This window comes from Bubalus bubalis, chromosome 5 (genome assembly GCF_019923935.1).
Source record: "Bubalus bubalis isolate 160015118507 breed Murrah chromosome 5, NDDB_SH_1, whole genome shotgun sequence".
In the NCBI taxonomy this organism is placed as follows: Eukaryota; Metazoa; Chordata; class Mammalia; order Artiodactyla; family Bovidae; genus Bubalus; species Bubalus bubalis.
This window is the reverse complement of record NC_059161.1, coordinates 118,304,823-118,321,156: the sequence shown is the minus strand read 5'-3', so window position 1 is coordinate 118,321,156 and position 16,334 is coordinate 118,304,823. Positions and strand designations below refer to the sequence as shown.

The 16,334-nt window shown below is 44.7% G+C and overlaps 1 protein-coding gene across 2 annotated transcripts; it reads right to left on the bottom strand.

The window, feature by feature from the left end:
• Positions 1-1,116: 1,116 nt before the first annotated feature.
• On the bottom strand, positions 1,117-11,214 carry LOC123465816 (pregnancy-associated glycoprotein 2-like). 2 transcript variants are annotated; one of them, XM_045165831.1, is made up of 9 exons: positions 11,100-11,214; positions 8,879-9,020; positions 7,800-7,917; positions 7,553-7,671; positions 6,013-6,206; positions 4,950-5,066; positions 3,298-3,439; positions 3,114-3,212; positions 1,117-1,410 (listed from the first exon to the last, which is right to left on the bottom strand). In XM_045165831.1, the coding sequence occupies exons 1-9, from the start codon at positions 11,150-11,152 to the stop codon at positions 1,264-1,266; spliced, it is 1,131 nt and encodes a 376-aa protein (XP_045021766.1). In that variant the 5' UTR covers positions 11,153-11,214; the 3' UTR covers positions 1,117-1,263. The 2 variants fall into 2 exon arrangements, with proteins under 2 accessions (XP_045021766.1, XP_045021767.1); XM_045165832.1 differs by having other exon boundaries at positions 7,800-7,875.
• Between the last annotated feature and the right edge of the window lie 5,120 nt (positions 11,215-16,334).

The following is a 16,334-nucleotide window of genomic DNA, read 5'->3' as shown; positions in this document are numbered from 1 at the left end:
GGAATTCAAAAAGCTTTCTCAGGGCTACTTGCTCCTCCCAGGCACACATACATTCTCCAAGGTGGAATTATCATCTTGATGCCCACTTTCCTCATGAGGAAACAGGTTAAGGGACTTGATCAAGGCCCCACAACTAGGGATATGAGGAGCCAACGTGCAAACTCAGGACATCAGTTCCCAAATTGTGTGGTTTTGCTCTGCTCCCACCAGAGATGGAGGGTGCTGACCTGCCACTAATTGTGAAGGCAGAAGCAAGCAATATCCAGGCTTAAAATGAAGAAAGTGAGGAAAACAACTAGACCATTCAAGTATCACCTAAATCAAATCCCTTATGGTTATACAGTGGAGGTGACAAATAGATTCAAGGGATTAAATCTGGTAGACAGGGTGCCTGAAGAACTAATGATGGAGGTTTGACAGTGATCAAACCATTCCCAAGACACAGAAATGCAAGAAGGCAAAGTGGTTGGTTATCTGAGGATGGCTACAAATAGCAGAGAAAAGAAGAGAAGTGAAAGCAAACGGAAAAGAGAAAGTTAAAACCAAAGGAATGCAGACTTCCAGAGAAGAGCAAGGAGAGATAAGAAAGCCTTCTTAAGTGAACAGTGCAAGAAATAGAGAAAAACAATAGAATTGCAAAGACAAGACATCTCTTCAAGAAAATTGGAGATACCATACGGACATGTGATCTGAGGTGGACTAGTCAAAGCACTCCCTTGAACCTTCAGGTCTCTGAGCTTCTTTCCTTATGGGTTAGATGCCTTAGGGATATAAAACCCTAGGGCAGGTAGCTCTGGTCTCCCTCACTAGGTGTAGAAGCCTTAAGGAAGAAAGCTGTCAGGCTAAGACAATCAAAGAAGAGAGAGGGGAAAGAGCGAGGGTGAGAAAGAGAGAACTGATGACTTCTGATTTCTTGGGTCCAGTCACTGAGATCTTTCTATCTGCTCTGGTTCCTATGTACAGGATCTCCAGTGTTCTTCTGAAAAGTCTCCCCTTTACTTGAAACCAGCTGGAGTTGAGCTCCTCTCCCTAGTGGTTCAGACTTGGTTCTAGATCCTCCCTGATTATGATGCACCTCCCAGACCCAAAAAGAGGCACCCATTTGTTTTAGCACCATTAAGAGTAAAACATTTTATTCTTTACTGAGAATAGAGTTTGCAGAGCACCAAACACAGTTCACCAGCATCTCTGGGCAGGAGTGCCCTAGTGTGAGCGAGTGTGTGTTAGGAGCAGCCTGATTGATTCCTGAACGAGTCCAAGCATTTACACTGCTGGAGCCAGGCCAATCCTGTCATTTCTTCGATCAAAAACTGCGAAGTACTGTCTCAGGAAGGCGTCACCCAGGATCCAGGTCTCTGGAGAGCTAGTTTCTGTGCCCCCATGAAAGATGCTAAGGCAGAAGTTTTGAGCCTTGGGGAGTTAAGAGAGACACACCAGTCAGCCTGTGTGCTTACTGCAACTCCCTCCTCAATATCCAGACCTGGCATACTTCTTGGTTTTATTTCCCTCTTTTGGTAAGTATCAGGTGATTTTCTCAGAAGCTGGGGATATGAGGGTTCATCCAAAACCAAAAAGGACCAAAGCATGTGGTTGCAATATGGCAGGAGTGTGGGGAGGGGAGGATTGGGAGTTTGGAATGATCAGATGCAAAGTAATATACAGAGGAATGATAAGCAACAAAGTCCTACTTCTGGAGCAAGGAACTGTATTCAATATTTATTGACTAACTGATGAAAAAGAATATATATATTTGTATATGTACAGCTAAAACACTTAGCTGTGCAGCAGAACTTAAGGCAAAGCTGAAGATCAGCTATACTGCAACACGTTTTTTTAAGAAAAGAACAAGAGTGCCTCCTAGTTCTCCTCACACTCTCTGTTTCTTTCCTTCTGACTCCTGCTCCTTGTTTTCTCTGCAGAGAATGCCTGTTCTTCTCCTGCGTCCCCCAAACCAGTTCTTTTTAACTTTTAATTTTGTTTTGGAGTATAGCTGACTAACAGTATTTGAAGTTTCAGGTGGACAGTAAAGGGATTCAGTCATACATATACATGTATCCTTGTCCCAGAGACACACCCCTCCCATCCAGGCTGCCACCTTATGTTGAGCAGTGTTCCCTGTGCTATACAGTAGCTCACTGTTGGTTATGCATGTTAAATACATTCAAAGCAGTGCTCACAACATATTCTTTAAGCCTTCTCTCAGCCCCTCTGAGAAGACTGTTTGGACCCACACTCAGCCTTTGGTCACTTCAGGTTTGGCTGGGTGACTTATTCTGGTCTCCATCCCCGCCAGTTGGTCCATAGCCCAAATTACCCCTAATAAATCCCAGGGTCCCTTTGCAGAGCACCACGGGGTGCCATTTGCATACCCAGGGCAGATTTGCCTAGACCCAAGCAGGCCTCCCTATGGTGCCATGAGTCAGGGGTTTTAGAATTACTGCAGTTCCCTCTCTTCCTCAAAGCCTTCTTTGAGCCCAACAGCCTGCTCTGAACTCCCACAGGGAGCTGATGTGAAGCCTCCACCTTGTGTTAGGTCTGAGAAGTCACTGTGCACCCTTTAATCACCTTAGCATCCAACCTCCCCATAGAGGGGCCAGGTAGCCTGACTTACAGAGGGGAAACTGGAGAAGTTGCAGTCAAGATCTATGATAGCCATGTAATTTATTGTAACTGGGACAATTTCAAGAAGGAAAGGGAGACTGTTAATCATTATGGTGGGAGCACACACAGGGACTGCCACCAGCCAACCCCCCTTGTCACATGTCCTATTTTAGGGATCCCTAGAGCTGACTTTCTGTATTTCTGCATCTGAGGGCTCTAGTAGAACTGAAGATCTATGAAGGCAGAGGCCCTTAGTGTTCCCCTCTCCTTGTGACTCCCACCATGCCATCACGGAGTGGTGTCTCCATGTTTATTTCAGGAGGATGGATGTCCCAGACTGTCCTCTACTCTCAAGTGGTTGATTTTGTGGACGTGCTGGCCCACCCATAGTGGATCAGCAGCATCTGCAATGGTGTGGCTTGGCCTGCAGAGGGTGCCCTCCTCCCGGCAGTAGCCCAAGAGTTCCTGAAAACCCCAATTTAGAGAACAAACCCTCAGGGATGGCCCCTCACCTTGATGATGTAGGCTTGAGGGGGCAGTGGATAGTCGATGCCATTGATGTTGAAGATGACAGGAGGCAGGGTCTTGACGGCATCACATGAAACCACATACTGTTAGAGAGAAGGAGAGAGGTTGGCCCAGAGAATCCTTATTTTGTGGGGAGACTGGGAGTGATCCCGTAGCATGACCCTTTACCTCAGAACCCTGGTGCCTGGCATTCATGAGCTTGTGGATGTTGGTGACCAGTCTTGTTGGGCCATGGATCATTGATGTCCCAGTGTCCAAAAGGGCCTGACATCCACGAGAACAAGCAGTAACATTCCCATTTATGCTGATGCTGAGAGACAGTAGGACAAAGCGGGCATCAGGGTCATACGGAAAGCTGCTTCACAGCTGCCCCTTCCCTGACTGTCTCCTGAACAGAGCTTCATCTCTTGCCCTGACTTTTCCTTTGCTCTGATCACAGCACCTTCCTTGACATGCGTGAATGCAGTACTTGAATACACCAGGCTCTTTAATACCTTGACACATGCTTCCTTCCTAGAAGAGCCCCCTCGCCTCTGACTAGCTAATTTCTCCTCATCTTCCAGATTCCAGCTTAACTGTCGTGGTTCCAGGGAAGTCTTTCCCCCAGTGTATATCAGTCTCCTGTCTTCGTCACTCTCTGTATCTCTATAGACCCTTCCTCATGTCTAGCATGTACCAAAGTGACAATTTACTCTGTGTGTGTGTCATTTCTTGTACATTTGCCTTCTTAGATGTGAGGATGAGTTTTATTCTCATCACATCCCTAAAGTGCCTGGCACACAGTGGATGCACAATGCTTGTCTGTTGAATGAGTGAATGAAGACTGTGAAAATAATGAATGAAGACCATCCAGAGAGGTATATCTGATGTCTCACCAACAATGGGACAAACACACAGTAAAGATGGAGGTTCCTGCGGCAGCAGATTCTCATAGGGGTGGGGGAGACCGGCTGCCCTGGGAGAGGGTGTCTCTGAGCAGCAACCCCTCACTGGGCTCAGACCCTGAGACCCTGACCAGGTGATACCTGACTAGACACAGAACCTCAATGGACCAGTAAGCTTTTATCTGAGGGTCAAACACAGAATCTCATCAATGATTACCTCTTCTTCTCAAGCCAGTCTTGGATCCCACCTTCCCGATTCTCTAACCCCAGCCCCATGTGTGCCCAGGGACATGGGGTGTCTCTTTTTATGAGTCGCTTTCGGGTCCCAAGACTGTGGCCAACCTCTCTCCACTGCTGGCTAGCTTCTCCCTAAGGAGACCAGTTTTCCCCATTTCTTCAGGACTTTCCCTGTTTTTAAACTGACATTTATCTGTACTAACTTCCTTGGTCCCATGTAGCCCTCGACAGTTGGTCATGTTATCACAGCTCTGTTCAGGCTGAGGAAATTTTCCCTGATCCTCTTTTCATCACACTGTAAAGTCCTATAACCATGCTCCCCACCTCACACTCAGGGGTGCAGTCCTCCCACAGCTGCACAGGCCTCTCTGGACCCTGTGATGGACCCTGTTCAGAGCCCTGGTCAGGAGGCCTGGGGTGATTATGAACCCATGGGTGATTTGTGTATCTGTGTTTCTGTGTTTATGTGTGTGTTCATATGTGGCTCTGTGTGTGTACCTGTGTGTCTCTGGCTGGTTATGCATGTTTATTTGTGCCTACTAGTGTCTTTGTATGTGTGCCTGTGTGTCTGTCTGTGTCGTAGTGGTTGGTGTGTATGTTTATTAATTGTGTGTCTGGTAGTGCATTTGTGTGTTTGTCTGTGTCCATGTACAGATATGGGAGCATCACTTGGGGTGATCCTCAGAGGGAGAGGCTTACCGGTTCATGCTTATCTGCCAGTAGCGAGTTTGGGACACTGGCATCCAGTTGAGCTCTCCCTTGTAGTAGCGGTGGTCCACCCCACCAAACATCACCACACTGCCCTCCGGCTTGCATCTATAGAAAGGGGGCGGGGATCCTTTGAGGACAGTAACAACAGCACTGTCTGAGAGTTGTGCTTGTCCACCCATCGAGGCCCTAATAAGGTCCCCACGTACAGATGCAGAAATCGAGTCTAGGAGCAATTGAGAACCAGACTGAGGGTGGTCGCTGGCTAATGAGTGGCACAGAGGAGGTTAGAAGCTGGGCCACCTGGCAGGTCTCTATCCACTCAGTCTTCAGAAGAGGCCCTGGACCTCCTGCGACCTGAGTGGTCAGATACTCTCAGAGGACAGTGTGCTGAAGGCTTTTGGCTTCCCCCTGTACAGTCTGTTTTTTTGTTTGTTTGTTTGTTTGTTTGTTTTCAGAAAAACTAAGGCCTGAAAACACTAAGGGTGTGGCTTCAAGTCATTCAGGGTTGGCTTCACTGGCCCGTGACCTGTGCTGTTCATTGGGCCCCACACTCAGCAGGGCCCCCACCTCTGCTCTCCCTGTCTTGAAATTCCCAATAGTTGTTGAAAAAGAAATCCCACACTTTTGTTTTGGGTCTCACGCTTTCATTTTGCACTGGCTCCTGCAAATTGTTTAGCTGGTCCTGGGTGCCCAGTTAAATGTTCGTGAGGAAGGAAAGATTTCCACCATCCCTCTCTTTCCTTCCATGTCAAATTCATCAGCAAATCCTGTTGCCTTTTCTTCCAACTTGTATCCTGACACCTTGCATTAGTTTTCCTTTTCGCTCACCCCCTACCCCAAGCCCCAGCTCTTGCATCCAGGAGCCTGGTTATGTACCAATAAAATTTTATTTATAAAAGCCAGTGGTGAGCCCAGGTGGGGCCCTGGGGCCATAGTTATCCTGGGTTAGATCATCTCTCAGCATACTTCTGTATCAATTGTTGCATAATTTTCATGCAAATGAAAGCATCTTACAACTAATTTGGAGAGGGACTGTCCAGCTCAGACTTACTTGTTCAAGTAGAAGGCAAAGACAGGCTCAGAAAAGGCACCTTGCGACCACAAGTTGTCAAAGATGGGGATGATACCTTTGGTGCTGATGGAGGGGAAGGCCAAGCCCAGGACGCCATCAAAGGGTGCACCATCAAACCCATATTCCTCCAGGCTTAGGCCAAACGACTGTTTAAGGCTAACAAGGTTCCCGATCTGTGGGCGAGAAGAGTGTTCCCACATAAAGTTTTTTTAAGTGGGTCTAGGCTTGGGCTGAGGAAGAGATGCCATTAGCATTGCAGAGATCTGAGGTCTTTGTGTGTCCTTGGTAGACCTCAGATTTTTAGACCTACCCTGAAGGGGAATTTGGGTTCCATTTATGTGGTCTGTGGATTTAGACAGGGTACTCAGGGCTGGTGCACTGGCATGATTCTGAAGGATGGGATGGGGAGTGGGTCTCAGGTTGGAGAACACAGGAACACCCATGGCTGATTCATGTCAATGTATGGCAAAAACCATTACAATACTGTAAAGTAATTAGCCTCCAATTAAAAAAAAAAAAATCTGCTCCTGTGAAAAACACCATCTGAGTGAGTCAATTTGGCCTCATGCCTTCTTGTACCGGTGGGGCAACCGAGTCTGGCCAGGACCCAATGGTGCCCCCTTGTGGACAAAATGAGTCAAGAGCAGGAGAGCCTTCTCGGGCATCTCTCTGAACTGATGACAGAAATGGAGTACCTTGATGGTAATGTATTTTGGATTCTGCATCTGCCCAGAAAGACAGAGGTCCATTATACAATGTTTCTGGCAGGGTTCTTATGAAATTACTGCCTGGGAAATACATTTTTGGGGGTATGTGTATGTTTGTGTGAGTGTCTATGAGACAGAGAGAGAGAGGCGAACTACTCAGGCACTAGGGGGAGGGAGGCTGTAGGTTTTATTAGACTCCCAAAGGCCCCATACGTTGAGAACACACTTAGGCCCACCTACATCTCTGGCATCCTGATTATCCACCCTGCATACCCGAAGTGCTTGACTGCACCCAGGGTCCCCAGATCAGTTTTATCCTTTCCCCAAATACCCACCACCAGCTTCAGTCCTGACAAGCCAGCCCAGCTCCACCGCTTACCACACCTGTGACCTCAGCAAGCCCTTGCTGTCTGCATCTGTTTCCTCATCTGTATCATTAGTTAGTCAACGCACCTGCTGTGTGGGGTTGTTGCAGATTTAAACAAGTTATTACCACAAAAGTGCCTGGAAGTCTGAGAATATAAAAGTTGGTGCTTTTTCCCCCCTCTTCTGGCTCCCAGCAAAATGAACCCTGAGCTGCTCATGGGCAGAGGAGCTGCAAGTCCACAGCCCAAGCCCCTCTCTGGGTTAGCTAATCCATTTGTTTGTGTGTCACTATGGAGACTGTCTCCCCAGGGACAGGATCCTGTGGGTAAAAGTCGAATATCTATGGGAGTTAGGGTAGGACGGTCCTGCCAGCTTGTCCTGTATCTGTTTTGTAAGCAGTGGTCACTCCATAGTCAGTCCTGACTCAGCTTTTTTTTCCACATTACCCGAACGGTGTCAGAGCCAAGAAATCCCCGAATTATCCCAGGTCCATAGGAGATGCTAATAGGCTGGCGTATTTGCCCGAAGCTGGAAGAATTGTGAAGATTGAAGGTTTTGTGTGTATCTGCAAACACAAGAGATGAGTGTCAGTCAGGTGCCAAGGGTGGAGAAGGGAGAGTCAGGGTGGAGAGAAGGGTGAAGGATGGAGAGGGCAAGTAAAAGATGGGTGGATTGGGGGGTGTTTGTACTCACAACAGGCTGGACTGACACAGCCGATGGAAGGCACCCACAAGTCAGCTGAGCCTGTGTCAAAGATGACCTGGAACTCCTGAGGGGGTGTTCCAATGGTGATATTACCCATGTAGGCCATCTATGGGGACCAGGAAGTGTGGGTTAGTGCAGATCTGGCTCCCCTCAATTTCCACACTGCTGCCTCCGTCTGGGTGTCACATGTCTCCTGAGATCACTTTCCAATCACCATGCAGCTCACAGCCTTTATTCTCAGAGGTGCCTGCATTTGATATTTTTTCTTGCACCACGTGGTATGCGGGATATTCACTCTGTGACCAGGAGTTGAAAAAGTACCTCCTGCATTCAAAGCCCAGAGTCATAAGCACTGGACCTCCAGGGAAGTCCTGGTGCCTTCATTTGAAAAGCTCTCTAGTCTCTTCAAACCCAGTCTGAGCACCCCCTTCTCCAGGAGTTCCTTCTTGATCAATCCCAACCACTCCCTCTAAACTCAGACCACATCCAATCAACACCACACAGGTGACCCTTTCCTTTGACATATATTTACTCTTTGCCTTTCTCTCAGGCTAGCCTGCACAATCTTGAAGACAATCTTGCCCTTTTTTCTAATCTAATAACAATAACCACAGTGTTAGATTCTTATGGCCTTATGTGGAATAAGGATTCAGTAACTTTTTACTGCTGTGATTCTTGCATCTGTGGAAGCTGAATTCCTCTGCCTGGGGATTCACACTTGCTTTGCAGCTGGCTTTATCTTTTGACTGGAGATGGCTCACCCTTCATCTGTAACTGAGTGGCTCGCTTAGTTCAGAAGGAACAATCTCCCTCAAACTAATGACACATCTTTGACACAGCAATGGATGTTTACCTGCCACCTGGTCATTGCTGGGCCCAGTCACCACAAACCAAGAGTTGAGGATGAGAGTGCCTTCTCCTCTGGAACGGGGTCCCTGTGCCTCAATGTTTCTGACTCCTGCAGGAGCCCCAGCCCCAAAATCCCACCTGCTACTTCCGGAAGAACCACAATGCTAGACCAGAGCACCAGGGGGCGCTGTGAAGAGCCATTCTCCCAATAAACTCACATCCAGATAGTTCCTCAAGGGGTGAGTAGCTATTTTGGAGTCTCTCTTGGACAGTCTGTAAGCTTGTTCCTCCAGGAAATTGTTCAGCAAGTTTTTTTCCCTCAGGGTTTCTCGCAAGGTCTTCATTTTCCTTAGAGGCAAACTTTCACCCAGGATTAGGAAAAGAAACAGAGAAGATACAATTAGCTATCCTTGTTAAGGTATATCTGTCATTGTAACACACTGTGTATTTTCCAAGCGTTTTTATGAGTGTCACCTTATTATCGGAATGCCATGCAAATACCATGGCAAGGACGTAGGTTTGGATACAGGTTCAGTTGTGTAACATTGGGTAAGACCATTTGGATTCTCAGCTTACCCCTGGGTAAAAAGGTCGAATTTAATGATCCCCCCCCACCCCCACCCCGGCATATAGAAAATTTGGGAGATAAGTGAAGATGGATATAATGTATCTGATATATCTTAAATCTCAATAATGACAGCCATTAGTATTGCCATTGCCATCACACTATATCCTTCTCAAGGAAGCTCAGGGAGGAAGGTTCTAGAAGAGAACCATTATCTTATTTGTACAGGGAAGAAATCTGAAATTCAAGTAGTTTGTCACTTGGATGTGGTCACAGTGCTTGTGAGATGTAAAACAATGAAGAAGTAGCTCTCCCTATCTTCCTCCAATAGAAATGGAACGAGAATTGAGAGAAGAATCCGGGAGATAGCAAACAAATTAGGGAAATTAAGAGGCTAAAGAAGCAAGGATGAGTCGAAACTGAAAAATTAAAAGAAGGAAAAACAACACGGAGAGATCTGAAAGATTGTTGCTGAATGAAAAGACGGCCGGGATTCTTGGCCTCCAGAGGAGAATTCAATCCGGGGCCAGATATGAGGTTTGATCACTCAGAGCTTTGTGTAATAAGGTTTTATTAAAGTATAAGGGAGATAGAGAAAGCTTCTGACATAGGCATCAGAACGGGGCAGAAAGAGTACCCCCCTGCTAGTCTTCAGCTGGATGTTATATAGTCACTAGCAGTCGGTTAATGAAAGAAAGGAATGTCTTAAAACTCAGAATGGCACCAGGCCCCTCACCCATAAGATGCATTTTGGGATAATCTTGGCATCAAATGTTCATCCTGGGCCATAAAATGATTAACTTGAATCTTGTAGAAGGACAGATTGCCATACAAATAGTTTTGTTTGCATAGATTAGGAGAACAATATCTGAGTATAACATGCTGGTTTGTCAAGTAGGTTCTGAGCCATGAGGTGGAACCGACTTGAGACAGAGTTTGGGGTAAATGCATAGCACATTAGCATAGCTGAAGTCAAACATTTCCATAAGAAAAATGCATTGGTTATCTCAATGTTTGAGAATAGTTAACTTCAGGTGAAACCAGGTGTCATTATGGCAATACAGTATTTTAAGAGAAACCTCCTTTTAAATTTGTATAGAGAAGGAAAAAAATATCATTAATTTGTTTCCTCCTGCCGCTTAAGAGAGATAAAAATGTCTGACACTTGCAGGCTACTTCCTCCGTTTGGAGACCCCTGGCCTTCCTGCCTATTATCCTCTCAGATCTGCACTCACAGAGACTTCAAAAGAGATGGAGAGATAAATGAGAGAGATGCAGAGATGCAGACATAGACAAATACACACTGAAGTAGAGAGAGAACAGAGAGGACACCTAGGACAAAATGTAGAAAAATGCTATTCCACGGGACCACACATACATTTGTACAGGTTGCAATTGCAAGGAGTTCCATTTTCAGCAGGCCACCACATGATGGTGGTCCAAGAGTTGTGCAACCATGCAAACCTATACCTCGACCCAGGGGCCCACAGTTTCTATAGCAAGGTGCATGCACGTGTGCTAAGCTGCTTCAGTCGTGTCCAACTCTATATGACCCTATGGACCACAGCCTGCCAGGCTCCTCTGCCCGTGGGACTCTCCAGGCAAAAATATTGGAGTGGGTTGCCATGTCCTTCTCCAGAGGATCTTCCCGACCCAGGGATCAAACCCGCATCTCTTACATCTCCTATATTTGAGCGTGGGTCCTTTACCAATAGCACCACCTGGGAAGCCCAAGGCTAAAGAAGCAAGGATAAGTACCTATAGAAAGGTACTTATCAATAAGTAAGAGTTGAACCTTAAGACTATCAGGGAAATATTCCATTTCTTTCTAACCCAGAAGGGAAGATGATGCCTCTTACAGTCCCCGTACTTACATGACTATGCACTCTGAGACGGCCACCAGCCCGAGGAGCACAAGCCACTTCATGCTTCTTTCCTGGCTCCGAGTACTCAGGGAAGCTTTAGTTCCTTAGCATGCAGTGGTGACCAGGAGCTTCTAGTTATATGTGCTCTAACCTGCCCTAATTGTCCGCTTTAGGGCACTAATGGATCTGATAAAAATACAAAGCTCTCGATAAAATTTTTATCTCCATCCTTGTCTTTGGTGAATGGTCTTAGAAAATTCTCAGAATACAGAGACTTCTACTGTGATCTCTTCCTTGAGGCTTGGCTTGAAAACCAAAGTGAACTGCATGGACATCTAAGGGGTGGAGAAACTTGCCAACTTGGAGAAAATAACTGCTAAGGACACCATAAAAATGAGTACTAGGGGCCATGCTAGACATTCATGATCTCATGTGGTCTGCCTAGCCATTTCATGAGGTATGGTTTGCTGTCCTCGTTGGAAAGCTGATTGCTAGGAGGCAAAGAGGTCAAATGGAAAAGTGAAGGCTTGAGAGGCAGCCCAGGGACATATGAGTGGTTTTACGTAGTGGGTGTAATGGCAGAGATCAGGGGCACCTATGATGCCAGTCTGCATCAAAGATTTAGGGCAGAGCAGTATTTCAATTGCATGATTTCAGTATTGGAAGAAGTGCCATATGCATCCACAAGATATTTTATATCATCCAACAAACCTACAAGGAAGACATGTGTGCTGGTGTCTGAGTTAGATGGTGGAAAGTCAAAGTTGATCAAGACACAAGTGGTCTTTATCTTAATTGAGCTATCAGTCTAGTTCTCACAAATTCATGGTCCAGGAGGCAAGAGAAATGATACAAAGCCTAGGCAGCTGTGCTCAACACTGGGCAGCACATGCCTTTCCACTGGGAGCAGCCTCTCCTCCACTTCAGCCATGCTGGAAAGTGGGTCAGTTGGCCATGTTTTCGAGAGAAGTCAGAAGTCTGGATATTTATGTGCAAGTTCATGATTTTAATGTTAGTAACTAATTTTTATCCCCCTCAAACATAGTGGGAGCCAAATCTCCACCACAGTGGGCTGGATTCAGCCTTCAGTCTATGCAGGTTTTATTTCTGGCCTAGAAGTAGAAATACAATGTGGACAGAGAGGGATTTTAATTCAAGTTGGTTGATTTAAATGAGACTGAATGTATATTAAACATGTTAGTTTTCTTTCTATTTGCAAAGAAAGATCACCAGGGACATATCAATCAATGACCTTAATAATGCCAATTTGCTGAAGATAAATGGATAGATGTCTGATGTAAGTCTCCAGTAGGGCCCATGCCATGAAAAATGTTGACTGCCAAACAAAACACAGAAAAAATAATTTTGAAGTGTCTTATCAATCAAAGAAGGCAAAGAAAACCACACCAGTCTGGGCTCCAACCCAGACTGAGATGAACAGGGCTATCTGTTAAACTGTTACCACAGCCAAAGGAAAGACAAACATGTTTCCTGGCTCTTCCAGGACTCCCAGGGCCTATTCTTGCATGAGATCTATCCTGGATTGTCCCTTGGATACAACAACAGGGGCCTGGTCTGGACACCAGGTGTGTATAAATGGGGCACAATGTCATAACCCTCATTTTTGCAAATTGTTTAAATCCAGTTTTGGTGGTTCAGTCTCTACAGAGGGAATATGATAGCATCTAACAAATGACACACATATTTGCTCTTTAACTCGGCAATTCTACTCCTAGGGATCTACTCAATGACACACTGGTGAAAACATAAAAAGCCATATGCACAAGCTGTCTACTGCACATTGTTTTTAAAAGCAAAATATCAGCAACATACCTGAAGTGACCATCCATGGGGGAATCTGCAACAAGACATAGGTCATCCCAACACCGGGGTATAATGTGGATGAAGGAGTAGTGGAATGGGTGACATTGTCAACTGTGTATTTAGCTGCCGGGGTCCAGCCCCAGCTGATCCAGGGTATTCGAAGGAGAGACGGCATAGGCGAGAGTCAGGAAACAACTGCTTAATTAAACTTTAATGAAGGATATAAAGAGTAATAGAATAAGGATAGCTCAGTGAGGAAATTCAGTGGAGAAAAGAGGCTGAGTAGCTTGGTTTATGCGGGAGACCAATAAAACTTCAAGACAAGAAGTTTGCACCACTTACGTAGGCCACAGGCGTCCTTCCGTTCTCCCGAAGGAGAGGAGACACTGAGGCCTCCCCGGTCGGATCTTAGAAGCCCAGGCATAATTAGCAAGCATGGTGGGTTCCGCGCTCCAGATGGAGACTCAGCTAGAATTTGGGAGAGAGAGTGACATGGGGAGACCAAGTTTCAGTGAACAAGGCCCGCACTTTATTTTCCAAAGTAGTTTTTATACCTTAAGGTATGCATAGAGGATAATGGGGTAAGGGGTGGAGTCATGCAAGGACAGCAGTTCCTGGTTCTAATCTAAGCCAGGCTTTCAAACTTATCATATGCAAAAGTTCAGGTGATTGACATCATCTTCTGGCCCGGAGGCCTGTTAACATTTTAAGAAACTTATTTTTCTCTAAAGGTGATTATTCCAAAGTCAGGCACCAGCCTCCAAAAAAGCATTGGACAAAGCTGCATTTTACATTTCTATACACCCATTATATCAATCAATACACTGCCAAGGACACAGTAGGTAAGGAGTATGGAGACTTAGCAGCAAACATTGGCCCAACAAGTGAAAAACCCTTCACCAATACAATTTCTAATCAATCTTTTAACTACTCAAAGGAATCTGTGTTTAGGCAGTTTAGAACATCTCCTGCCTCTCACAGTTGGGAGGCTCTGAACAATCACATGTGGCCGGAAAAACCCATTCAGGCAGGCTAGAGGATTTCCAAAGGAGTTTGTAGGTTGAAACACTGTCACATCCAAGAATTATTAACTGGAGCTGTAAGCTAACTCTTTTTTCAGAGAGAGGTAGTGGGAGACAGCCCCCTGTAAAGTCAGAGGTGTAGGTGAAAGCACAAAGCAGAAAGTAGGCAGACTCTGGTTTTGGGGGTAGATGCTCAAGAATTTCCAGGGGGACTCCTGAGGCTCGATCCCGCCTTTGCGTATGCCGAGCCTCCTTCCTCATGACCTTTGTCATGGGCAGAGTGCCTCACGCTGGCTCCCGGCAGTGATAGAATTCCAGTTGAGCTATTACAGATCCTCACTCAATATGCAATATGCCGGCTCCCGGCATTTAGCTTTTTTAAAAAAGAGGGTTCAAAAAAGTTCTTAGAGTTTGTTGCTTCTTATACACATGTATGTCTATTTTCATTTAGAAAGAGTAAAAGAATTAGCCAAAAACTACTAAAATGTAACTTATTGATGAGGGGTAGGGAAGTGAGATTTTTCTTGTTTTATACTTTGATTTGCAGCCATGAAAATGTGTTACAGAATCAAAAAGTAATCACATGTGTCAAAATTGAGAACAAAGACTAATAAGTCTAATTGTAACAAGTTAGTGATTGGCTGTATATATCAAAACATTGCTTGAGTTGCTGTAAAATTCAAAATTATAGCTGTACATGCAGAGTGGAATATCTTCTAAGGACAAAGACAAACAAAAATACTGACCCATATGAAACAAACCAAAAGAAAAACAGAAGCAAAAAACGCAAAGAAATCTGAAGCTATATTTAACAACTTATTGTTGGTGATATTGCTTCTCTTATTGTGAAAGTATCATATATATGTTACAGGTTAAAGTGAGTCAGCAATTAATGCTGATGTTGTTCTGAGGTAAAAAATTCAGTGGTTAGAGAAAAGAGTTTTACATAAAATAAAGAAGCTTAAGCAAAACCATGCAATCTTAAAACTTGAATTGAAAGACTAAGTTTGTACCATCAATTGCATTCCTTTTTTTTTTTTTAATAAAGAATGTCTATACTTCCTGCTCTGACAACTGAAAAGCTTAGAAGCAATGACACCTTGATAACAACGACTATCTTGAAGTCTAACATGTAGCCTCTAAATGCATTTCCCACCAGAGGATCCATGGATTCTTAAACAGATGGCTGATTTCAGGACTGGGTGCAGAAATGCACAATATAATCTTGGGACTCTTGAAGGGCAGGAAAGTTGAAGGACTTCAAAGACAAGTGGGGACTGGACAGAAAGTATAGGAATCCATATGAAGAAGCCAAAATTGGGATAATTTTAGCATTACATCCATTAACTAGAACAAATTAAATGTATAAAAAGTCAGAAATTCAAAATACTAGTAGACAACATCTCATTTGTCACTGTGGCAGATTGCTAGGGCATTAACACCGTTCTGAGCGCTGAGAAAGGAAAATAGTCATCAATATTTATGCCTTTTTATTGGTATGTAGCAGATTCCATGTAACTACAAACAGTTAAAAGAATCTTATTTTTAATGAAGAATTCCAGAAATTAAAACAAAAGGAGTGGTAGAAACAGGAAAGCACTATTTTGCAGCATCCTCATGAAACAATGGATCTGGGCAAAGGTCATCAATGGGTGCTGAAACCATAAGCGAAAGGTAGAAAGGGGAGTATATAATGGATCCATAAAGGTGGCAACATCAGAAGGCACTGCATTTCAGCAGCTCTCAAAGTGAGGCAACTAGAAATAGTGAGACTTTTTAAGTAGCACCATAAGAAATATATATCTGCCTATGAAATATTCCAATAAAAATTTTGAACTCAAGTCTAGATCTACCTACCAGTCTCCCAGGAAAAACACAGATAAAGATATAGAGAACCAATCCTCTAAACCTACATTCCCCCACCTTTTGTCACAAGGGACTAGTTTCCTGGAAGACAATTTTTTCACAAATGTTGGTAGGGAGATGATTTCGTGATGATTGAAGGATATTTCACTTATTGTGCACTTTATTTCTTTTATTATTACATTGGGATATGTAATGAAATAATTATACAGATCATCATAATGCAGAATCGGTGGGAGCCCTGAGCTTGTTTTCCTGGAATGAGACTGTCCATCTCTGGGTGATGGAAGAGCAATGGGGAGCAGCTGTAAATACAGAGGAAGCCTCACTCACTGGCCTGCTGCTCACTTCCTGCTCTGCAACCTGGTTCTCCATAGACCAAGGAATGGTATTTGTCCTGGTGCTGGCGTTGTGGATCCCTGCTCTAAACCCAATACTTGGGACATTCTATAATACAAATCATGCCACTTCCTCCCAGTTTTTTTAACAAATAAATGGCTTTAAAATTGGGGAGAGAGACAGTTATTTAGTCTTA

What these genes read in the sequence shown, in the direction of transcription:
- LOC123465816 (XM_045165831.1), bottom strand. Translation starts at nt 11,152, where the DNA reads ATGAAGTGGCTTGTGCTCCTCGGGCTGGTGGCCGTCTCAGAGTGCATA. An exon ending in CCTTGAGGAACTATCTGGAT is followed by an intron (nt 7,918 to 8,878) that starts GTGAGTTTATTG and finishes TGGTCCCCATAG; the next exon opens with ATGGCCTACATGGGTAATAT. An exon ending in TTGGCTCTGACACCGTTCGG is followed by an intron (nt 6,207 to 7,552) that starts GTAATGTGGAAA and finishes TCTCGCCCACAG; the next exon opens with ATCGGGAACCTTGTTAGCCT.